We start from the raw sequence: 24,337 nt of genomic DNA, 5'->3' as shown, positions 1-24,337 counted from the left end.
AAGCGGGGAAAACACATTTTACTCAGTCACTGTGGGTGTCAGGGGAAAGAGCTGAGAGCCATTCCGATATGTGCACAGGTGATCTTGGCATTTTAAAGGGAGAGTGAATATGGGGGCTCCGTAGATTCATAGGAGTGAAGTTAACCAATGGTTGGAGGGTGTGAATGTGATGAGGTCAGCAGTGTCCACTTGCTGGCTGTTATCGAAGTTAGGACTCTAATTTTCCCCAGAGACAGAGGCTATATCCTTCCTGATGGTTACGTTTCAAAGGCATGGTTCCCAAGTTCTTGGGAGAGATGCTTTGGGCTGTAGGAACTTCATATGCATAGCTATGAGCACTTTTTAATAAGTGCTCTGAGAAAAAGAGATCGGGGACATACCCTCAGGTGTTGGCTACAACAAACAGTAACTTTTCCTGCTGGTAGTTGAGCTCTCTCAGGCAGGCATTTTGATGGGAAACCAAGTTCCCTCTCTCAGGCAGAGGTTGGGGTCCTCCTAGGGGCATGCCTTGAGCCACTAGACACCATGCTCAAGTTTGGTTAAGTTTGTTAGTGCAGGGGTTTGGATGGAGTTGTTCTGTGTTGAGAAACCTGCAGTTCTCAGCCATTATGCGCCTGGTTAATTCATTAATCTTCCCAACCATGTTTTGAGGTAGGCACTGTTTCTATTTTACAGAAGAAACTGTGCTTAGAGAGGAAAAAGAACCTGCCCTAGGATGTGAAGTCCCCTGCTGGGACTTGAACTTGGTCCTCTGGTTCCACCCTATGTTTGCCTAGATGTCTACTTGGTTAATTTTTGAGTCATGTGTCAGGCAAGGTTTGCTCAGGAAAACAGAAGCCACCTGACGTATTTAGAACTTCCACAGATTTAATATAGGAATTAGAGGCTACACAATCATTGGAAGGGCTCCAGTGACCTCTGCAGCAGGTAGTACTAATGTGGCTGATTCTCAGAAGGACACTTGCAAGCCACTGGCTAAACTCCATATTGACCCACATGTCCATAATTGCTACCAGTGTGTGATGGCTTCTTCTCTTTCAGCTTTGAGATTTCCTGTGCCTGCCTCTCTTTGGCAGAATCTAACCTGAGACCAATGCTGGTAGGATTCTGGGAAACCAAGTTCCCAAGAATGTAGAAGCATCAGGGATGATGCTGGGTAATAATCCAGCACACATTTCTAACACTATAGAGTGAATTTACCATGTCATTTTCTACCCTGGCAGAAGAAAATAGGCCTCATTAGAAATCAGGCTGCCTTGGGACAAAGACACATTGAAAGAGGGATGAAGAGAAGTCACTCAGGGAGCTGAGTTTAGAATAATCAGCGTAGACTGGATAGTGCATGGAGGGAAGAGGTGGAGTTGGGAGACAGACTAGTTTGCCTGCTGTTATAGTGGTCCAGGACAATGAGGGCCTAATCCAGGGCAGGGCAGTGAAGAGGAATAGGAAGAGAAAAGCAAAAGCACCAAGCGGGAAGTTTTCCATGTAAAGATTCATCCCATACAAACTACTGATGCTAAATGTGACCCCGGGAAGAGGATTTTCTCTCTTCATTGAATTTATCCCTGAATTCAGGTGGTCTGACTCCCCAAAGATGGAAGACTCACTGTTTTCCTCTAGTCCTACACAATGCTTCTGATAGCCAATGTACAGGTTTTTCCCCAAATCAACCAGTTCTCTTAACTCCAGATACCATGTGTGTGTCCTACAGTTCCATTCAGTTCTGACACACCTGGAGTTAGTGCAGACTCCCCAGGTTAAAGACTGTTCGTGCTTCAGATGCCAATGATAAGTCTGGACCTCCTATACTTCTGGCAGACAAGCTGTCAGTTGGGGGTTCCCATGACTCCCTTTTTGAATCTGATCATTTGCTAGAATGGCTCACAGAACCCAGGGAATGCTTTCTGCAGTTTATTAGAGGTTATAATAAAGGATACAGATGAATGGCCAGAGGACGCGCTACATAGGGTGAGATCTGGAAGGGTTCTGGATGCAGGAGTTTCTGTCTCTGTGGAGTTGGGGTGCACAGCCCTCCTGGCATGTGGTTATGCTCCTCAACCCAGAAGTTTTCTGAACCCCATGCTTTAGGGACTTTCATGGTGGTTTTATCACACTAACATGATCAATTATTAATTCAGCCTCCAGCTCCTCTCCTCACACAGAAGATGAGGGGGTGGGGTCGAAAGTTCCAATCTCTTACTCATGATTTGATCTTTCTGGTGACCAGTTCTCCATCCTGAAGCTTCCTAGTCCCATCCCCCGACCAGCTGTCTCAATAGCTACACAAAGACACTGTATTTGCTCCAGAGACTCCAAGGGTCTTAGAAGCTCTTATGTCAGGAACCAGAGTCAAAGGCCAAACAGTAGAACAAAAGATGCTCCCAGCACACCTATCACTTAGGAAATTATGGGGATTTTAGGAGCTCTATGCTAGGAACTGGGAATAAGACGAAGTATATTTCTTACCAAACCATCCTCTCTGTTCTTTCTTGAAGACCAACAGCAGTCAAGAGAGCAATGGAACTACTGCAGACTCGGGCGACATACTGAACAACCCTCAGCTACTGTATTACCAGCTGGTGTATGGACTCAGTGTCCTGCTACTAATCTTCACAGGTGTCTGCTCCTCGGGGATTTTCACCAGGATCACGAGGAAAGCATCCACAGTGTTGCACAACAAGCTCTTCCACAAGGTGTGGGCCCAGGCAGCGGCTGTGGCCACGGGCTGAGGCCTGACCTTGCCCAGTTTTTTCTTTTCCTTCTTTCTTTCTGTCTGTCTGTCCTTTCTTTCTTTTTTAAGGACTAGACTTTATTTTTTTGAGTAGTTTTTGACTTAAGAAAAATTGAGTGGAAAGTACAGAGTTCTCATTGGTCCCTCACCAATCCTCCAGTTTCTCCTGTTATTAATATCTTGCATTAGTGTGGGGTGTTTATTACAATTGATGAGTCAATATCAATACAGTCATTATGATTATTACCATCATTTAGATAAGGTTCACTCTTTGCATTATACATTCCATGGGTTTGGAAAAATATATACTGACATATATCTGCCATAAAGTGTCATACAGAATAGTTTCACAGCCATAAAAATCCTTTGCGCTCTACCTATTCATCCCCCTCCTTCCTCCAAAATCTTGGCAACCACAGATCTTTCTTATCGTCTCCATAGTTTTGTCCTTTCCAGAATGCCATTTAGTTGCAAGTGCACACTGGGCTACTACGTGGGTGAGAGCAGGATTGTAAAAGCTTAGTGTCCCTTGCTGGAGGATCAATGGTCATACCAGTGTTGGCCTCCATTGGATGAGCACTATCACATATAGAGTTGTAGGATTGTCGCAGTTTCCTTTGGTCTTATAATTGTCCCAGGTTCCTTTAGAAGTGGTGCTATTATCCTTATTTTACAGATGAGAAGACTGAAATCCTTGTGTGTAACGGTGAGAATGTGTTATGGTTAAAATACCAAATTGTCTGTGGTATCACATTGCCTCCTGGAAATGTCATTGCTCTCCCCCTCACCAAATGTTACTATGCACAGGTTCTAGAGTGGGCATTGGGCTTACAGTGGTGAATGAACAACGCAGGTATGGTTCAGGCTATCATGGCCATATAGACTATTCAGGAAGACTGATGACAGAACAGGCTGTTATAACACAATGTGCAAAATTACCCCCTGGGCGGGGGCCTGTGGGATCCTAAGAACCTAACAGGTACCTAACCTCAGCATGTGAGTGTTGGAGAGAAGGATAGGAGTCCAAGAAGACTTCCTGGAGGAAAGGATCTCTCTGCTATGATTGAAAGGATGAGTTGAAACACTTTCACCAGCTTAAATTAGGAGGTGAAGAGAAGCAAAGCTTTCCTGGGGAACTGAATGGTGTCCCAGAGGGCAGGTGCTCAGCGAATTAGAGCAGGAGTTTTCACCGGTGTTCTCCAGAGGTGAGGGGGACATCTATCATTCTGTGTAAACTGAATGCAAATTGTGTTGACATTTCAAAGTCAGATAAAGCAGCTGGCTTGGTGGACCCCGAAAACGGGAGATGAATATTCTACCTGAGGCCAGACACTTTTATTACCTTTACTATGGCTTCTAAAGTTCTGACTCTGCACTCCTAGGTTCTGGAAAAATCCATTTCTCAGGCCTCTAAGTGATAAATCCAATTTTAATTTTTTTTCAAGTTTTTTTTTTTTTTGCATTAGAAAACATGCTTCGTATTCAAAATATGTTCCTTTCGGTAGTCCTTTTATGGCTTTGTTGATTTAAAATTGCCTTTGTAGTTTTAAATAATCACAGTGAAGGACAAACCTCTGAGATAATTGGCTCAACTACAAACACAACAAACTGCAAAAACAGATTATTTTGACGCTTATAGGGCAGCAGAAACACTTTCTTCATGCCCTCACCATCTGTTCCTAATCCTGAGGGATGGTGGGCTCTCACAAAGACAGCTTAGTCACACCGCAGCTGAACCATATCCTGTCCCTGTGCACCTCTCTCCCTGCACCACAACCCCTCTGCCCCCCTCCCCCGCCGTGAGTGCTCAGAGTCCTGGAGGGCGTGACTGTGATTTCTTGAAGTGATTGTGACAGTTTTTGTTGCTCTCGATCATGTATTTCACAAAAGATTCTAGAGAGAAGTTGACATATAATTTAGAGGCAGAAAAAGTGAGGAAGCTCGTCATCTGTCCCTCCCAACCTCCCTGCCTCCCCTTCCTACCTTAGAGCCTAACCGTGAACGTGAAGAACATTTGGTCAGTAGCACCCAGGTATTTGCAATGAGAGCTGCTGAAAGGGACACTTCATGACTCTATTAATTACTATTCATTGATCATCAAAATGCACTCCCCCCCCTTCATTCCTTCCTTTGCTTTTGGCCTTAACAGACACGATTAACTTCTACTGATGTATTTTTCTTGTGTTAACAGCTTGAGAAATGCATAGAGAAATGAAAGTGGTCAGATTGTCAACAGCTCAGCGTTGGGAACCTTTAAGAAATGCCTTCTCTAAAGAGCATGGTGTGCTGGGGCAGGGGGTCAGGGAGCCTTGTGGGAGGTCTGGTATAGTTTTGTTATTAAATACTTGGGTGACCTTGAAACAGATTGCTGAGTGGCCTCCCCTTCTCTGGACTTCAGTTTCCCCATCTGTAAAATAAGTACACCAAACTGGATGCTTTTGTTAGAGCCCTTCTTGTATGAAGTATTCTTTAATCGCCAAAAGGCTTCCTGTCTGCTGCTTTTAGAGACCAAGTTAGGACACCGCCTTCAAGAAGGGGCGGTCATGCTTAAATTCTACCCAAGACACCAAGTCATATGCAACTGCAGGGGAGTTGCTGTTACTAATCTTTGGTGATCCTGGAAAAGGGTCCTATCTGTGGAAAATAATCAGAGCTAGTATTAATGGAATGCTAATTAGGAGGCAGGAACTGTTCTGAAACTTTCAGTGTTTTACTGCTTGCCTTTCTTTCTTCCTTCCTTCCTTCCTTCCTTTCTTTCTTTTAGCTGTATTGAGATATAATTCACATAATCATAAAATTCACCCTTTCAATAAAGTTGCACAATTCAGAGGTTTTTCGTCTATTTGCAGAGGTGTACACTCTTCACCACAACTCTGTGAAGTGTCGTTATCATCCTCCTTTTACAAATGAGGACCTTGAGACTCGGAGGGCTTAAGTAGCTTAAGCCCAAAGTCACACAGCAGTAGGTGGAGGAGCTGGGTAACCTTGGAACCTAGAAGATTGTGGAGCTCATGCTTTTAACCATTGCTCAACCCTGCCTCCCCTGCACACCCTTTCGGCTGGATCCTGCATGAGCCTAACGATAACTGACATCTTCCTCAAGTCCCAGAGCAAGGCCAGCAGCTCTCCATTGACCTGGGTTGCTTTTGTCCCTGCAGGTTTCTTGCTCTCCCATGAGCTTCTTTGACACAACCCCAACAGGCCGACTCCTGAACTGTTTTACGGGGGACTTGGATATCCTGGACCAGTTGTTGCCTGTCGTTGTTGAAGAGTTTCTGCTCCTGGCTTTGATGGTGGTCGCCATCCTGTTGACTGTCGCTGTGGTGTCTCCATACATTCTGCTGATTGGAGTCATATTAGTCACTGTTTGCCTTATTTATTATTTGTAAGTGGGTTCTTTTTGCTTGTGAACAGGGTTTGTGACTTGGGATACAAGCCTGGAATCTACATAGAACTGGGTTGTCCCTGAGGTGGATGGTCCAGATCACTCTCTTTCTTTCTTTAAAGATTTTACCTATTTAGTTGAGAGAGAGAAGAGAGCACAAGTGGGGAGAGGGGCAGAGACAGAGAGAGAATCTCAAGTAGACTCTGTGCTGAGTGCAAAGCCCAACATGGGGCTTGGACCCAGGACCCCACAATCATGCCCTGAGCTGAAGGCAGGTGCTTAACTGACCGAGCCACTCAGGCACCCCAACTCCCTCATTCTTGATGCAGGAAGTTTAAGAAGGTCACCAACTTGTTCAAGAGATTGGAGAACTACAGCCGCTCCCCTCTGTTCTCCCACATCCTCACCACTGTGCAAGGCCTGAGCTCCATCCATGTCTATGGAAAAATTGAAGACTTCATCAGCGAGTGAGTCCTGCTGCTGCTCTCTGAGGATGATGGGGCTGTGGGGATGGTGGGAAGCAGGAAAATGGGGAACTGAGCATCAAGGAACAGCGTCCTCTTCACATTGGTTTATTTCACTTATTTCTCTGAGCTTCCAGGACCTCATCTGTGAGATGATGCTTATAGGAGTAACAAATGTGAGTGAGGTAGAAAATGTCTGTAAACCTTAAAGAGCTGTGGACGTTGCATACAGGTATTAATATAATTATTAGCAAGAAATATTGCTGGGCCAGCATTTCTTGCATGGTTCTTTTTCTTTCACCTCCAAATAGGTATTAAATTTTAATAAAATACAAGGAATAATTAATAATTTCTAAGTTACAGAATTTCTTTCACTATCCATACCTATAGATTTGCCTTCTAAATGTTTGTTGAAACAACAAAAAATCCTATGATTGCTGCTGAGGCTTCATAGTGTCATATGAACCAACCCATTTGTAAAGATCAGTCACCATGGTCTGCATTGAACCATGAGATGCTCATAGTCTGGTGGAAGACAGGAGACACAGACACAGATTTTTGTGATAATATGGGGTTGAATATGATCAATAGCATAGGAGAAAAGCAGATAAAAGGACCTAATAGTTCAGGAGGGAAAGAAGTGACCTGGAGCTGGGTGGGAGGTGAGGTGGCATCTAGCTAGGCTTGAAACCAGGTAACCCTTGAGCATGGCAGTTGGCATGTGTTTGGTTAACTGGAATATTGGATGAATCACGGCACCAGCTCTCCCAGCAGCACTGGGGAGCACTCAAGGACTGTGCAGATCCTGAGACTGAGGGCATCCTGGAGTGATGCATTCATTCACCTACCAGGTGCTCTGCACCCACTGGGAAGGCAGCAGGGAACAAGACAGGCACAGCTCCCTCCAAGGTGGATAGATACTGGGAAGGGGTTGCTTCCCTTCACCCACTCATAGATCCTGGTATTTATTCACTCTCATTGGCCCAGTTAGGGGAACCTACCCCAAATGATGATGAACCAATCATCAAGGCTGGAAGAGCCTGTGCTGAGAGCCTAAGCTGGTCGGAGCTTACTCCCTGGTCTGCAGTCATGTCTACTCCATGGCTGAGAAAGGGGTGGGGAGGAGGCCCCTGAAGAAAAGTCAGGTTCTTTTGGTGGGAGTGAGGAGCTGGATACTGAAGGAAGCAACAGTGTCCATTCTCACAAAACTCTGGGTTAGACAAGCACGTGTGGCTTTCCTTTCTTAGGTTTAAGAGGCTGAGTGATATGCAGAATAACTACCTGCTGATGTTCCTGTCTTCCTCGAGATGGCTGTCACTGAGACTGGAGATCATGACCAACCTGCTGGGCTTCGCTGTGGCCTTGTTCGTGGTTTTTGGCATCTCCTCTGCCTCCTATTCCTATAAATCCATGGCTATCAGCCTCATCCTGCAGGTGAGGGGGGGTCTCAGATAGTGGGGGCTTGGCTTGTGGCCCATGGGCAGACCCAGAGGGTTCATTTCATGGGACTTTGGTGACCCTTTGGGTTTTGACCATTTGTGATCTTATGAGTTATGCACTTGGTCTTCCAAATCTGCTGCTTTCCTCTCTTTCCCTGTTACCTCTGAACTTTCAGTACCTCTATGTTGAAAGCTATTTAATGGAATCTTAGAATATTGGGATTGTCTAGAGCCCACAGAAAGCTGAGCCCAACCCTCTTATTGCACAGATGAAGAAATTGAAGTCCAGAGAGGGAAGGAGTTGTCTGAATGGATGGAACACTAGAAACACAGCCAGAGTAAGAACACAGACCTCTTGGTTTGCTGGCTGGTGTATTTTCATTTTACTAGTGGGTCACACCTGGATTCAGCTGTCAGACTTCTCCGAGTTATCTAAGGAGGCATCCTGTCCTTCCCCTGGAATAGGTCTTCTCAGGCTTTAAAGTGCATGAGACTTGAAGCAGAATGCTTGGCCGCAGCCTCACAGGCTTACTTGATCTGAGCCCCTGTGCAGCCAACAGGAGGACCATGTTCCAGAGCACAGTCTCAGGAACTCAGAGTCCAGTCCTGGTTGGACAAGATCTTGCAATCTAATTTTAAAAATAGGTTCTCCAGGGGATTCTGATATAGTCATCTGCACACTTCTTCATAAGAGTTCCACCATGCCCAGCTCACCAGGGTGTGAGAGGGTCCAGCTGGCTGAGGTTCACGTCTGCAGGATCAGGCCTGTGCAAGGGCTAGCCACGGAGGGCTGTGAGGCCAGAGGCTGGCTCTGTAGCTGTCTCGGGGAACCCTGGGTACACAGTTCCAGGGATCTCTCTCCCAAGGTGCACTCATTAGCTGCCTTTTCTGCAGCTGTGTGGCTTTGTCTCTAACTGGCTTTGGATCTCAAGTGCCCCAATGTTGAGGCATTTTTTTGGGTCTGCAAAGGGGTTCCATCTTGTCCCTTGTTGACAGGAGGAGTGGAGTTAACAGGATTGTTCTGAACTTGTTGAGCCCCTACTGCAGGTGCACATTTGCATAAACGTACAATCCTGTATACCCATAGCCGTGGCTGCGTGTGCAGAGCCTTCTGAGGGCACATAGGCCATGCGGAGGGCTATGCAGTGCTCACACTCACAGACAGCTGACCAGGGCCATTACATGGGATTCCCCAGACATTTGTGCTGAGCCAGCACCCTGCTAGGTGCTTGTTGTGCTTTCTTGGGTTGAATTCTCACCACATTCCACGAGCTACAGAGAAGTGGTTAAGATGGTGTGGTTTAGAATGTGGGTTTGAGCCAGGTTCTGCCCATTTTGAGCTGTGTGACTTTGGGGAAGCCTCTTACCCTCCTTGTGCCTGGGATTCCTCATTTTGTGAAAAAGAGATAATAAAAGTTCTAAGATTATATATTTGTGAGGAATATGTGTAAGCAGGAGGGTCATTGCATGTTAAACACCTAGAATAGTGCTTGACCCAGAATAAACGCCGAGTAGATGTGAGCCGTTGCTGTTCCTGGCTTACAGACAGGAGACCAGAGCTTCGGAGTTCTGTTGCTTACCCAGTTCCCTCAGCTGGTGGGACAGGTTTGTCCCTAGTTGGTCACACTCATCTTCACTCTCTTTGTCTCTCTGACACACATACATGCGTGTGCATGTATACACACACACACACACACACGCATGCATGTACCAGGGCAGAGTTGCCTCCAAGCCTTCCAAAACTCTGGGGACCAGCCCCAAAGTGGTGTCATAGGGGAGGTGGAGTCACTAAGGCCAGAAATCCCTCCTGGCTGCTGAGTGACATGGGTCAGAGGGGCAAAGATCAGGGCACTGTTGTTGTGTGCTGGCACGGGCAAGGGGCTCACTCTCCTAGGATACACTGTGCACATGAGACACCTCTCAAAGGTCTCTCCAGCTTGTTCCATCACAGGAAACTCAGTAGGACCTCTGCTGGAGGCCTTACTGCTTCAAAAAGGCCCTGGGTTTACTTTTTCCTCTGTGTCTGCTGCCCTGCTGGAGTGTCTCATCTCTATCCTGGGTAGCAACCTTGATGCCTCTTCCCCTGCCCCTGAGCCCCCTTTTATCCCCCTCCTTCGTTCTCACCAGAGAGATCTTCAATTACAGTTTCCTCTTGTCTCTCCTTTACTGAGAGCCCTCAGAGATTTCCTGTCTCCTTATGCCAAACCTAAGCTGTGGGCCCTGCTTTCAGGCCCCTCAAATCTGGCTCTATGACCCCAACATGCTTCTCTCCTCTGGTCACACTGGTGAGTTGTTGACCTCAGCATGCATTCTCAGTGCAATTCTGCTCAAGCTTTGGGGGGTAGGAATCACACCCCATGTTGCTTTGCAACCATAAGAGGTATAAATAATCGAGACGCTTCTGGCGGCAAGCCAGCAAACTGTAGAACCCATTCAAAATGGCCTTGGCAGTCTGGGGACTTGTTAGGTGATGTATCCAGTAAGCTAGGGTAGGCTTTTCTCTGTTCATTAATTCAGTGACCTAGTGTGAATCCATGACCATTTTATCTTCTGGCCCTGACACCTACAGTTGGGCTGCATTCTCCGGATTACCTGCTCCAGGTCTGAAAATGGCTGCTGCCTCCTGAAGAAAAACATCCTCACCCAATAACCACCAAAGGTCAGGGACAAGAGAGCTTTCACCCTGTGCCGCATTTTAAGAACAAGGAGCAGTTTCTTAGAATACTCCCATCTGACTCCTCCTCACGGTTCCTTGGCCCGAATTATATCATGGCTCACTCCTAAATTCATCTTTGACAGGAGGAGTGGAGTTAACAGAATTGTTCTGAACTAGACAAGTCTCCCTGCGGCAGCAGCCTGCCAGTTACCTGAGCATAACAGAGGATGTGCTAGCAAGGAAGAAAGAAGGCACTGCCTGCTGACTAGGCAACCAGCCCTGTCTGCTACACTAACTGGAGGAAAGGCAGTCTCCTTCCCATTCCCCACCCCCCTAGTGTCACTTTATGATGGCTTCCACCCTCTCTGAGTTCTAAAGGGCCTTCCCTCCCCTTCCTATACTCTTTGCTCCAGTCTAGCCAAATGGTGTGCAAGATCTTGAATGTATCGTGCTACCTACTACTTCCAGAACTTTGTCGCCTCTATAGAGAACGCCCTTCTCCACCCATTTTTAACCTGCTAAATCCCACCTCTCCTTAAAAATGAAACTCCTGTGCCAACTGCTGTACTAGTCCTTCCCTGTGGCCTCGTCTGGGTGACTGTCATGTGGGCCCTAATGGCAGTCCATGCTGCCTCCCGTGGTGGAGCTCATGTCTCTGTGCATTCTCTGTTGACCCATCTGTCTCCCCCCCTGAATGGGAGTTCCTGGAGGACAGGGCCTGGGCCTGTAGTACTTTGGGGCACAGATCCTGGCCTGGCACTGGCACAGAGACCTCAAGGAGCATGTTGAATGAATGTATAATGAACTTCTGCCCAGCACCCTGTGTGTGGCCTGTTTGCCCACATCTTGGGCCAGGGGGATGGAGAATGTAAAGATTGCAGTCCTTGTCCCAACTCTGCCTCTAGGTTCCAGGTGATCCTGTGAATGTCAGTTCCTCTTTTGGACCTCAGTGTCCTCATCTGTGGTGTCTCCAATTTCTGAGAGTCCCTGAGAATCCTCCAAGCCTGGGTTTCCCTGAAGGCAAGGCCTGAAACAGGACTTGGGTGTAGGCAGATTATTTGAGAGATGCTCTTAAGAAACAGGATGGAGGGAGCAAGAGACTGAGGTAGGGAAGGAGGAACTGAATCATGGGCTTGTGTCATTGAGATTGCTGTTCGGGGTACCAGCACTCAACTCTACTAGGTAATAGAGGAAGGGTATAGGATGCTCCCTGGATTGTCCCCCAAAGCTGAGGGATAGGAGCCTTTAACTGGCTCCTTTCCGCATTAGTTGAGGGTTGCCTGCAGGCCTTTAACTCCTCTATGTTTCAGGGCTGAAACTGTGCTTGGGGTGAGCAGGGTTCTATGGTATAGGAGAAGGTTTTGAGCAGAAAGCAGAAAAACACACAGAGGGTACTTGAGGTGGGATGGTGCCAGTGGGGTCTTGCCCAGAACTGCCCACCACTGCTGAGTTGACTTCAGAAGTGGGCTCAGGGAGTACCAAAGGCATCTGCCCCATTCTTGTAGGGAAATTGTCTTGGTTTGAGATGTCACTCAGGGGAGAATGGCAACCAGTGGTTTTTAGGAACATTGAAATCCTCCACACATCCCCGTCAGCTTCTTGACCTGACATAACTCCTTCATTCCAGCTAGCGTCCAACTTCCAGGCCTCCGCCCGGATTGGATCAGAGACAGAGGCATACTTCACTGCTGTGGAGAGGATTCGTCAATATATGAAGGTGGGATGCAAGTCTGGTTTTGGTGTGGGAAGCTCTGGAAGGCTTCACATCCATGCCTGGGGCTCAGCTTCCATGGTCTGCAAGCTCCAGCACCTCAGGCCCCCTGAGACTTTTTCAAGAGGCAACTGAGGCTCCTGGCCCTTCTTTCCTATCTTCGCTGGACCTGGACCTATCTTCCTATCATTTCTTAGAAGCCCTTCCTTACCCATTGGCCCATTTTCATCACATCCCTTACGGTTTTCCTGGGTGTAGAGAGAATAATCTGCCCTTTTTAGAAATGAGAGTTTTGCCCAAGTATAAAAATAATAATAATGACAATAATAATTAGTATTATTATTGCTTCTATTTGTGCCATAATAGTTAAGAACATAGATTTTAGAGCCAGATCAGCTGGGTTCAGGTCCAAGCTTTGCTGCTTGAGTTACCTGTGTAACCGTGGGACAGATCACTTTATCTACTTCATTGGGTTATTACAAAGATTGAAGAATATAATATGCAAAGCACTTAGCACAGAGCCTGACCCACAGTAAAGGCTCAATATTTTTATATATAGATTATCTTATGGAATCACAAAACAATTTTATAAGGTTGATTTAATCATTATTATCCCCACTTTCCAGAAGAGGAAACCGAGGCTTGGCTAGGCTGAGCATCTTGCTTTTGATTACACAGCTGGGGTCTAGCAGAGCCCTTTGAAGCCATGTTTCTGTCTCTGTTAACAGGAGCAGAATCTGTGAATCATAGAGCTTTGATTTAACACCAAAGGACATTGTGGCGCAGCCACACCTGCGGTGAAGAGCTGTGACTTGTGGTCAGGTGCCCATGACTCTTTGCCATCATTTGGGACTCAGGATGTACCCAGCTGTGCTTGGTTTGGCCGTAGGCTTGGAGTCAGGCAGCCCCCGTCTTGGCGCTCATCCACTGTATGATCTTGAGCAAGTGTTTTAACCTGTTCGAGCCTCTGTTTCCTTGTGTGTGAAATGCATCTGAAGTGCCTACCCTGTTGATGAGGACAGAGGGAGGGGAAATCTGTACAAGGCGTCTGAGCCATAAAACACACCCCACAGGGGTCAGCTAGCTCCGCTGCCTTTATTATCACTGTTCTGGGTTCTATTTCTTTAGAGTCCACATAATAAATTAGAAAAAGTTCTCTGCATTAATACCAAGGGGGCTAGCTCTATGGTTTTTCTTTGGGGGTAAAATTATATGCATGTCGGTGCGTGGAGGTGGGATGTTCCCCCTGGGGAACTCCGAATGTCCCACAGTGGGTCACACACCCAATAGCTGGAGGTCAGTGGGTCATCAGGAGATGGACAGAGATTAACGATAACTATTGATTTCTTTTTCTCTCTTCAAAAATGAGATGTGTGTCCCTGAGTCTCCTTTACACATCGAAGGCACAAGCTGTCCCCCTGGGTGGCCACAGCATGGAGAAATCACATTCCAGGATTATTGCATGAAATACAGGGACAACACACCCATTATCCTCAATGGCATCAACCTGACAATTCATGGTCACGAAGTGGTGGGCATCGTGGGAAGGACAGGCTCTGGTGAGTGCATGCCCTGGGCATCCCCTGTCCTCAATTCTGCCCTGTGGGTGTTGGGCTGTGTTTACTCAGTGACCCCACAGTTGTTCATTGGGCCCTCAGTTGGTGCCAGACTCGGTGAACAAAACTCCAAGTTCCTGCTGTCATGGGATCCCACTGGAGGAGATAGGTGTTAAGTGATCAAATCAGGAAACACATAAGGTCACTACAGCTTGTGGTGAATGTCATGGAGGAAACAGAAGGGTGCATTAACCAAGGAATGGGGTGGGTAGGTCTTTGAGCTGTGGTGGCCTGGGCTCTGAGGCCAGCATTTGAGCTGAGACCCGAAGGAAGAACAGGGTGCAGGGGAGGCGTGCTTCAGGCACGGGGCCGTGCCGGGCCAGGAGTGAAATCTGGGTCCTGATTCTCCAAACTCCTCACCCTTCCTAGACCTCTTATCAGCCTCTTCCTCTGCACTCTCCTTTTTGACCTCTTTCCCTACCTTCCTCTCCTATTATTTTTCAGAGGTCTGGTCTAAGTATCACTCCCTTTGTGTTTGCATTGTTCAAAGACACAGCTCAGGCTTGATTCTCCTTGTGCCTAGGAGCTGCTTCCTCTAGGTAGCCCTCCAGGAAGACTAGAGCCTTCCTTGGTCTCTACCTTCTCAGCCCTCCTGCAGGCCTTGCAGTCCTGGTAGTTGGTCAAATGTTTCCAGCTGTATTCTTTAGGCTATTCTTCTCTTTCCACTTCTTGCCTGCAGTTGGCCTGAGAGTGTTGGAAACTGACACAGAGAAGCTCTTAGTAGATACTGGTACATTTTAGGTATTTATTGAGTACCTACCATCTTCCAGGTAAAAGGAACATAAAGGTAAACAAGACACACAGCTACCATCCGTGTTGACCTTATCTTTTTAGAGCAGAGGTTAGAAACTGAAATGCCTTTGGGGCCTGGCAAGCAAAATGTGTGGGTGAAATGGGTCTGGGATGCAAAGCAAGGAGGGTGGGGCGGGCAGTGTGTTGAACTGGGGAGCACTGTTCTCAACTGCATTCAACTCCAGCTGCGTGTTGTGTGGGAGGGTGAGGGACCAGTGTTGGCCGTTCTAGGTTTTAAGGAAAGCATACAATTTGGATTTTTATAAATAGGGGATTTGGATTTTTAAAATGTGGGTGAAGAACTTAAAAAAAATAGCAGTAACACTGTGCATGGGAAACAGAATATATAAATGTCTGGATTTAATCAGGGGCTCCATTTGTGCCCTTTGGTCCAGGCTGTGAGAAAGCTGTTCGTGGTTTGGGGCACCACTTGGAGCAGAGACTTCAGACCTCTTCTGTGTTCTCAGGGCTTAAAGGAGGGACTACAGAGGGGAACAGATCAGGTACGAGAGCAGGTATGGCTTGTGCTGCCTCTAGTATGGATCCAGGAACTGAGGTCCTGTTTGTTTCTTGCCCAACAGGGAAGTCCTCCTTAGGGGTGGCTCTCTTCCGCCTGGTGGAGCCGGCAGCTGGCCGGATTCTCATTGATGGTGTGGACATCTGCAGTATCAGCCTGGCGGAACTGCGGTCCAAGTTCTCAGTTGTCCCTCAAGATCCTGTCCTGCTTTCAGGAACCATCAGGTGAGTGCTGGCTCATAGGCCAGCATGGTACAGAGGCCAGGCTCCTGGGAGAGGTGGCAGGACCAGGGTGCCAGGGCTGGACTCCCTCTGAGGAGCTGGTGGCTAGTGTCTCAGTTTTGGGGCCCTTGATCTCTCCTTGTCACACTGGGCCACTCACTGGGACTTGGAGTGTCCCCAAAGAGTGCATGAAGCTCTGATAGACACAGGAGCAACTTTGTAAATCATAACGTGCTGAAGTTTCCTTTTTATTTTTTAAAAAAACCTGATGGGATTTGTCAGATTTTAGTTCACCATTAAGCATTTGCACTGTGGCTACTGTATTCTTTTATATCTAGATGTGGTTTATTCTCTTCTCTACACCCAACTGAGCTGATGGGAGGCAATTTAGGCTGGGAGGGAGCATTTCTTCACAAGACGCACATTCCAGGCAGGTGAGAAGTGAGAAATAATCCAGGCAGTTAACAGTCAGCAAACTGGACTAAACTTTATCCAGATTCGTGCTCCTGCATAACAGTGAACATAAGCTATGTGTGAACACCAAGGCATCGAGATTGAGGAAGCCTAATGCATTAAAAGGGAGGTTAGATTCCTTGTCTCTGAGACTCTTTTGGTGCAATTCTGTTTTATTTATACTCCTTCTTTTCCTTATTGGGTCTGTGTGGCTCCAAAGCCCGTGTTCATTGCACGGCTACTAGCCTGTGTTCCCAAATAAGTTAATTCTCTGAAAGAGACAAGAGGAATCCCCCATTAATCAAACTTATCAAGACTCTTGTGAAGAAATGGTTGCAGTTAACGACCAAAACAAGGGTCTTGATAAATCATAATTTTTGTATCAACCAAATGTAGTGAGATAAGTTGAATGTGTTAAAGGTTTCAGAGGTATATCACCTTTCGTAGGGAAAGAATTCAGAGCTTAAGAATGTAATTCCTGGTAGGAGAGGAGAGACACCATTCTTGTGTAGATGGGTGACATCATTTTGCCAGGGGGCAAGGAAAGTCTCGCTCTCCATTTCCTGGTCTCTGTTTTAGGGCCTCGATTATTTGTGGTAAGTAAGAGTCTTACTTTCTTTTTTTTATTTCATTTTTTTTTATTTTAAAGATTTTATTTATTTATTTGACAGAGAGAGAGAGATCACAGGTAGGCAGAGAGAGAGGAGGAAGCAGGCTCCCCGCAGAGCAGAGAGCCCGATGCTGGGCTCCATCCCAGGACCTGGGTGGCTCAGTGGGTTAAGAGTCTTACTTTCAATAAGCCATCCATGATAGAAATAGCAGTATATATGAGGCCCTTGTTGTAGAAACTCATGAGTCCTATATGTCTCTGTAGGGCCCTAAAACAGTTTACCTAGTCAGGGAAGGTGTATAATGTATTTTAGAGAGTTTTTCATGTAATTAAGTTTAAATGTTTCTAGGTTTAAAGAGTTAATTGTCAGTTATTTGGAGAGAATTCTATAATCCAGAACCTATCAATCCCAAATAAATGGAATGCCCATACCAGCTATATACCATCATGTAAGAAGGCACATCGATGGATTCCATGGTGTTGACCCTGAGTGGTTTTTAAAAAGATTAAATTGTATTTAGGACACTCTGTTTAAGGAAGCAACAACAATTTACACACACACACACACACACACACACACACACACACACACACACTCTTAAGTGGCTTCAGCTAAAAATGCCCTCTTTGGTTCATGATACTGGGAAGGCCAAGACTGATTCAGGGCCTTACTGTCCCCCAAAGTCTGCTTTGGTTTCATTCCTAGCCTTCAGTGAATGTCCTAGGGACTCTACATGTCCTACTCCCAAAGCAAGATGATTGCAGCCATCTACTTATGCCTGAGTCATTTGCTCTCCCACTGGAGTTGGTGGTAGGGACCACCTGGATCACATGGGCTTAAGGGCTGGGGAGGAGGTGGTCTCCAAATAAAACTCAGGGGCCACAGCCTACAGAAGGAATGGGTACTGGGAAGACACAAGAAATGACTGTTCATGGTAATTCCATGGGTTTCTCTACACCCAATAAAGCAGTTATAACCATTCTTGGTCATCTACCATGCATGGAACGGACAGTTCACTGGTTACATGTGGTTATGGAACACTTCTCTTCCTCTTCTATGGCAGATTCAACCTAGATCCTTTTGATCACTACACGGATGAGCAGATCTGGGATGTCTTGGAGAGGACATTCCTGAGCACAACAGTAAGTAGCTCTAAGACTTGATTTTTGGTCTTAACCTGCCCCTTCAACAGTGGTGTCTGCTGGTCCTTGGGGCTCATCTCACATGATTATTTAGATGCTACCACTATGGGGCATGGATTAAGTGATCTCATGGAGGTGAGGTGGTTTTGGAGTCCTAAGTCAAATCTGAAATCATTCAGACACCAACAGTGAGCCAGGCACATTCTAGGCTCAGGGGATGCAGCAAAAGCAAGGTAGGTAAGATGTTTGCCCTCCTGGTATTTGCATTCAATGGGAGATACAGACAACAAACACACAAGATGCTTTCAGACAGTGGTAAGTTCTGTTAAGGTGGTAATGAGACCAAAAGACACTTCAGTTGTGGAGCAGCTCCTTTACATGAAGTGGTCAAGCAAGGCTTCTTTACAGAAGCAGTAAGGCACAGATCTTTGAGAGAACATTCCAGGCACAGGAGCTAGCATATGCAAAGACCCTGAGACTGAAGTGAGCGGGGTACAAGTAAGGAAGAGAAAGACCAGTGGCTAGAATATAAAGAGGCAAGGACTGTTACAAAGTGTTTCAGGGGAGGTCTTGTGGGGGTTAGGTTAGGTCTCACCCCACAGTGGCCTACATGCCCACACACCTACATAGCCTACATCTCATTTTCCTGGATATTACAGATCTCAAAGTTACCCCAAGGACTACAGGCAGAAGTGGTGGAAAGTGGCAGAAACTTCTCCATGGGGGAGAGGCAGCTGCTCTGCATTGCAAGAGCTGTCCTTCGCAACTCCAAGGTGAGACCTCATGGGAGGTCATGGATGACACCTGGCTTGGGAAACCACACTGGCTGTTTCTCCCTCCATCTCTATAGGATAGTGGGTGCTGCACTGTACGTCCTTTCCACAAACACCCAAAGGTCTTCCTCATGTCACTGATGGCCATTCTGTACATACCTGGTTTGGGAGAGACATGTAGGTGGGGACTCAGCCTGGGTTCTCCCAAACCCTGATACACTGTAGCTAAGCTGAAATGATCCACCACTAGAACCAAATCATGATGCACATTCCTTACAAAAAGTTGAAAGTTTAGAAGTTTGTTAATTTAATAGTTGCCTATTGCATATTTTTTCTAAAACTTGGATGCAGGACATTCTCTTCATTAGAGTTGGAAATCAGATCACAGCTGTTCCAGGACAAATTTTCTTCTTCTTCTCCTTCTTCTTCTCCTTCTCCTTCTCCTTCTCCTCCTTCTCCTTCTCCTTCTTCTTCTTCTTTCTTCTGTGTGTGTGTATATATATACACACACACACACCACATCTTATTTATCCATTCATCTGTCGATGGACATTTGGGCTCCTCCTCCCCCTCCTCCTCCCTCCCCTCCCCCTCCCCCTCCTCCTCCCCCCACCCTCTTTTTTAGCTTCAGGTGTAGAATTTAGTGATTCATCACTTAAAATACCCAGTGCTCATCACAAGTGCCCTCCTTAATATCCATCATTCATTGAACCCCTCCCCTGCCCATTTCCTCTCTAACAACCTTCCCTTTGTTCTCTATAGTTCAGAGTCTGTTTAGTGGTTTGCCTCTCTTCCCTTCTCCCCATGTTCATCTGTTTTGTTTCTTCAGTTTTGAAGAAACCATATGAGTGAGATCATATGGTTTTTGTCTTTCTCTGGTGGATTTTACTTAGCATAATACACTCTAATTCCATCCATGTTATTGTAAATGGCAAGATTTCATTCTTTTTTATGGATAGCATTCCACTGTGTGTGTGTGTGTGTGTGTGTGTGTATACATATACATACCACATCTTATTTATCCATTCATCTGTCGATGGACATTTGGGCTCCTTCTATAATTTGGCTATTGTAGATAATGCTGCTACAAACATTGGGGTGAATGTATCCCTTTGAATCAGTATTTTTGTATCCTTTGGGTAAATAACCAGTAGTGCAATTGCTGGATACATGGTAGTTCTGTTTTTGACTTTTTGAGGCACCTCCATACTGTTTTCCAGAGCGGCTGCACCAGTTTGCACTCCTAGCAACAGTGTAAGAGAGTTCTTGTTTGTCTGCATCCTCGTCAACACCTATTGTTTCTTGTGTTATTGATTTTAGCCATTCCGACAGTTAGGAGGTGATATCTCCTTGTAGTTTTGGTTTGCATTTCCCTGATGATGAGAGATGTTGAACATCTTTTCATGTGTCTCTTAGCCAGTTGTTAGTTTTTGGGGTGTTGAGTTTGTTAAGTTCTTTATTTTTCTTAGATACGAGCCCTTCATCAGATATGTCATCTGCAAATATCTTCTCCCATTCCACAGGTTGCCTTCTACTTTTGTTGACAGTTTCCTTCCCTGTGCAGAAGCTTTTTATCTTGATGAAATCCCAATAGTTTATTTTTGCTTCTGAGTCCCTTGCCTCAGACAGCGCTTCTTGAAGTTTCCAAATATGGTGTCAGTAATTTTAGATTATTTGACTACCTGGGCTAGTAGGGAGCAAACTTTCATAAGTGAGGCCACACACACATACTCATATGTATGTACACCTCCACACTCACACATTTGTGCATATGGGTACTCACATGCACTCACAGCACACACCATGGTTAATTAATGATAAATGCAAAAACTGTTGATACAGATGGTCAGAGCTCTGGGAAAACAGCAGACAGAGCCCAGTGGGGTCAGAAGCTGGGGAGAAGTTTTCACAGGAAGGAAGACTATACCCTTCTTTCTAGCAGAGATGAAAGACAGGATCTGCAATACGCATGTAGCATTTCTCAACCACTCGGTTCCTTCTTTTACAATTACCAGAACACTGGTGCCAAAGTTGCTTTCTCCATTATTTCCCAAATCTGAGTCATCACTGTATGATTTTTGTACTATCGGAGCAAGAATCTCTCCTTTGGCTTACTCATGAGGCCCTCTTTTTAAAAACAGCCTCATTCTAAACAGTAACATTTGTGAAATCATATTTCTGTGCTAGTCATATTTTTCTAATGCATATTGTTAATAAGATAAAATAAAAATGTTAAAGAGAAAATTTATCTGTATTCCAGCCATACCATCTTACTTGCCATCCAAGTGTGTGCGCGTGCCCCACTTTGGGGAATGTTGGGCTATGTTAATTCAGGCAAATCAGAAGGCAGTTCATAAAATAATAAGTTGTCACTGGGATATTTTCATTTTCATTTTTTTAGAAGATCTTATTTATTTAACAGAAAGAGACACAGTGAGAGAGAGAACACAAGCAGGGGGAGTGGAAGAGGGAGAAGCAGGTTTCCCACCGAGCAGGGATCCCAATGTGGGGCTCAGTCCCAGGACTCTGGGATCATGACCTGAGCCAGAGGCAGATGCTTAACCAACTGAGCCACCTAGACGCACCAGAATATTTTCATTTTCAAGATTTTAATTCTCTGGTTACAAATACACACACACACACACACACACACACACACACACACACACACACGGTTTTGGTTGAGACCTAATATTCTCTAACATAATGGACAACTGGAGCTCAAAGTGAATTTGAACTCAATCCATATCTCTCCCCTTTCAGCTAAGGGACTCGTGGATTAGTGGTAGACCCAAGACTAGTTCTCAGGGCCCAAGCAATCTGCCCTCACCCCTGTTTTGTATTCACCAGATCATCCTTATTGATGAAGCCACAGCTTCCATTGACTTGGAAACCGATACCTTGATCCAGCACACAATCCGCAAAGCCTTCCAGGGCTGCACAGTGCTGGTCATTGCACACCGTGTCACCACTGTGCTCAACTGTGACCGCATCCTGGTCATGAGCAACGGGAAGGTGAGAGCCACGTCCCTGGGGCCAGTGGGAGGACATGTGCTCAGGCCAGTGTCCCAGGAGGCCTTTGGATCCTTCAAGGTTAATCTCAGTGGTGTCCTCCCCTCCCCTCCTTTCTCCATCTCTCAGGTTGTGGAGTTTGACAGGCCCGAGGTCCTAAAGCAGAAGCCTGAGTCAGTGTTTGCTGCCCTGCTGGCAACAGCCCATTCTTCACTGAGTTAAAGAGGACTGGTGACTGTCTGCGGGCTGATGGTAGAGCCAAGTGTCGCTGTGAGCCTGTGGTCTATGACCTTCTTGTGCAGAGATGGCTACTTCTCCTGAAGGCATCCTGAAATGTACCCAGGGGTGCTGGCGATGGGATGGAAAAGGAGATTGTGGGAGCAAAACCTGGAATAGGCCACTCTGTGGTTCCCCAGATCTGGGAACCCCTGCACCACTTAAGACCATGTGGTCAAATCATCATTTGCCTCTTTTTAACTGACATGTTGAGTAACTTCATAGTAATGTGAAAGCTTATTATAGTTTTAAAAGTATTGCAAATGCTGTATTGATTTTGTAAAAAAAAAAAAAAAAAAAAAGAACAAGAAAAAGTCACATTCTGTGTTCTGCTTTCTTGTTAGCTAGTACTCATTCAGCTGCAGGGAGGAGAGAGTCCCTCATACTGACTTCTGGAAAAGGGGCTTCATTGGTTAATGGAATGGAAATGTCCAGAAAAATTTAGGTTGGGTGCCAGTATCTAAAAGATGTATGTCTTATGAGCTCTGCTTCTTCTTCTCTCAGCTCTACTTTCCTTTCATGGCTTCACTCTTTGGCCCCCTCTCTCCTCATGGTGGTGGCAAGGCTGCTAGCAGCTCTAGGCTCATGTACTGCCAGCTCAGCTGCCCCAGGTCTTCTTTCCCCCAAATGATCCCAGCAAAAGTCCCATGGCTAAATTTCACTGGGTTGACTTGGGTCATGTGCTCATCCCTGAACCAATCCAATCACATGCTAGGCTGTTAGAATACAGTGACTAGCCAGGCCCAAGTCCCATGCCCACACCTGGACCGGGGGATGGGGTCAGCTGTCCTGAATCACATGGGCTAAGAATGGAAAGGGTTATTTCTCCAAAATAAAATTGGGGTGGTCTTACTACATGAAAGAGAAACGGATAAGGACACTGGGCAGGCCCCAAATAGTAGCTGTCTACCATGTTTACTTCCTGATTAGAGCATAAATGGTTGGAATAAAGAGTTAGTTTGTAACGTGTGCCAACTGGAAATAAGGTTACTGGTCTCCCCACTTGCCCAAGTGGTTATAGAGACATACATAGAAAAAGATAATTATTTTCACTTTACCACCAGGGAGAACTCATTGTTGGGGGCAAAATAGGTTTCAGGGCATTCTCTTTTTGTTTTCAGATTACAGTGTCTGGTCTTGCCATAAGAAAAATCAATTCAGCAAAGAAATATTTCTTGTTCTGTTTCTTGCACTGGGGTAGGTGCTGGGAGTGTAATGATGTCCCTTTCCTCATGGAATTTGAGATCTTATGAGAATGAGTGAACAACGAACAAGTAAGTAGATGGTTCCAGAACTGAGTGTCAAGAGGTGAGGACAGAGCGGCAGGAGGTGAGGACAGTTAAAGCAGGCTTCCAGGTAGAAGGAAGCTTGTGGTTTACTGACCTGAAACCTGCACAAATATTTGCCGGTACAAGAGAAAATGTTCCAGGCAGATAGAACAGCAAATAAATCCCCTCGGGAAAGAACTATGACAGGCTGTTATAATCTTTGGACCAAACAGAGGAAAAAGACCAAGTTCCGGAGTTAGTGAGATGTGTGCATCAACTTCTCTTCCCTTCCTGAGGTTCTTAGGTATCCCCTGCTTCTTTTCCCAAGGCCTTTCCCTAGGTGGATGTCTTTTCTCTCTTAAAAATCTTTGTCCAGTTTATCCCTTTCTCCTGCATCCTTGCCTTTTTCTTAGGCCCTGAAGAGTGCCTGGGGACCCCTTCGGTTCCCATCCTGTCCAAACCCTGGGGTCATAGAGCTGCTTATCTGCAAGTTGAAACTGACTCTATTTGCCCTGCCCTGCTGTCTTCCCAGAGCTGCTGTGGGATGACTGCGTGCATCACCTGCGAGAAGGAGTTCCACAATCAGTGCCACTTAGCCATGGTACTTGACCCAAGGGACCTTCCCCAGGCCAGCCATAGAGGCCATATTTTCCTTGAGTTGGCCAGCAGATGGCAGGCTCTTCCCACAAATGAAGGGAGAGACCGTTGGTTTCTGATCCAGATCAGCTGAGAATCCCCAGAGGAGGTGTGGGCCCCTGAGGTAGCCCAAAGAAGACGGAGCCCTTCTCCACCCTCCCTTGAAGCAGCCCCTCCTGCTGGAATGATTAGAATTACCCAAGGAATCCTTAAAACACTTATGTCCACTCCTTGGAGTTCTGATTCATTGGTTTAAGGTGGAGACTGAGCCTTGGGATTTTTAAAGCTTTAGGTAAATCTAACATGAAGCAAAACCTGAGAACCACTGGTTCCAAGCAGTGATAAAACAGAACTTTTTGAAAAATTATATGTATACTTTAACAATATTGGTAATATTTTTTAAGCTGAGTGGTTAAGTATATAACTTTGTTTTCTTTCAATAATTCTTAATTATGTATTTTTGGTCATCTGAACTATTTTGTAATAAAATTTTAGAAATTAACATTTGATATTTTGCAAACAATGTGAAAATCACTGTAATGAGTGAGTGTAGAACTTGGTTCTACTTTCTCATATTTACGTAATGGTTTGCTGTTATGTGTATTCTCAATTACACTCCGGTGGGGAGGAGATC

At 45.9% G+C, this 24,337-nt stretch overlaps 1 protein-coding gene across 1 annotated transcript in view; it reads left to right on the top strand.

Annotated features, from left to right (window-relative positions):
* The window catches only part of LOC111157323 (ATP binding cassette subfamily C member 11), a 68,513-nt gene extending 46,711 nt beyond the window's left edge, over nt 1–21,802 (top strand). The window contains exons 20-30 of the mRNA XM_022518638.1: nt 2,496–2,693; nt 5,890–6,116; nt 6,446–6,583; nt 7,828–8,014; nt 12,303–12,392; nt 13,756–13,945; nt 15,376–15,535; nt 17,660–17,738; nt 18,398–18,511; nt 21,362–21,526; nt 21,653–21,802. Of these exons, the coding sequence (XP_022374346.1) occupies nt 2,496–2,693; nt 5,890–6,116; nt 6,446–6,583; nt 7,828–8,014; nt 12,303–12,392; nt 13,756–13,945; nt 15,376–15,535; nt 17,660–17,738; nt 18,398–18,511; nt 21,362–21,526; nt 21,653–21,745 (1,641 nt within the window). The 3' untranslated portion in view covers nt 21,746–21,802. The remainder of the gene's footprint in view (nt 1–2,495; nt 2,694–5,889; nt 6,117–6,445; nt 6,584–7,827; nt 8,015–12,302; nt 12,393–13,755; nt 13,946–15,375; nt 15,536–17,659; nt 17,739–18,397; nt 18,512–21,361; nt 21,527–21,652) is intronic.
* Nucleotides 21,803–24,337: the final 2,535 nt, after the last annotated feature.

This window comes from Enhydra lutris, unplaced genomic scaffold, assembly GCF_002288905.1.
Source record: "Enhydra lutris kenyoni isolate GAN:26980312 unplaced genomic scaffold, ASM228890v2 scaffoldscaffold54, whole genome shotgun sequence".
In the NCBI taxonomy this organism is placed as follows: domain Eukaryota; kingdom Metazoa; phylum Chordata; class Mammalia; order Carnivora; family Mustelidae; genus Enhydra; species Enhydra lutris.
This window is presented reverse-complemented; position numbering and strand designations above follow the sequence as displayed.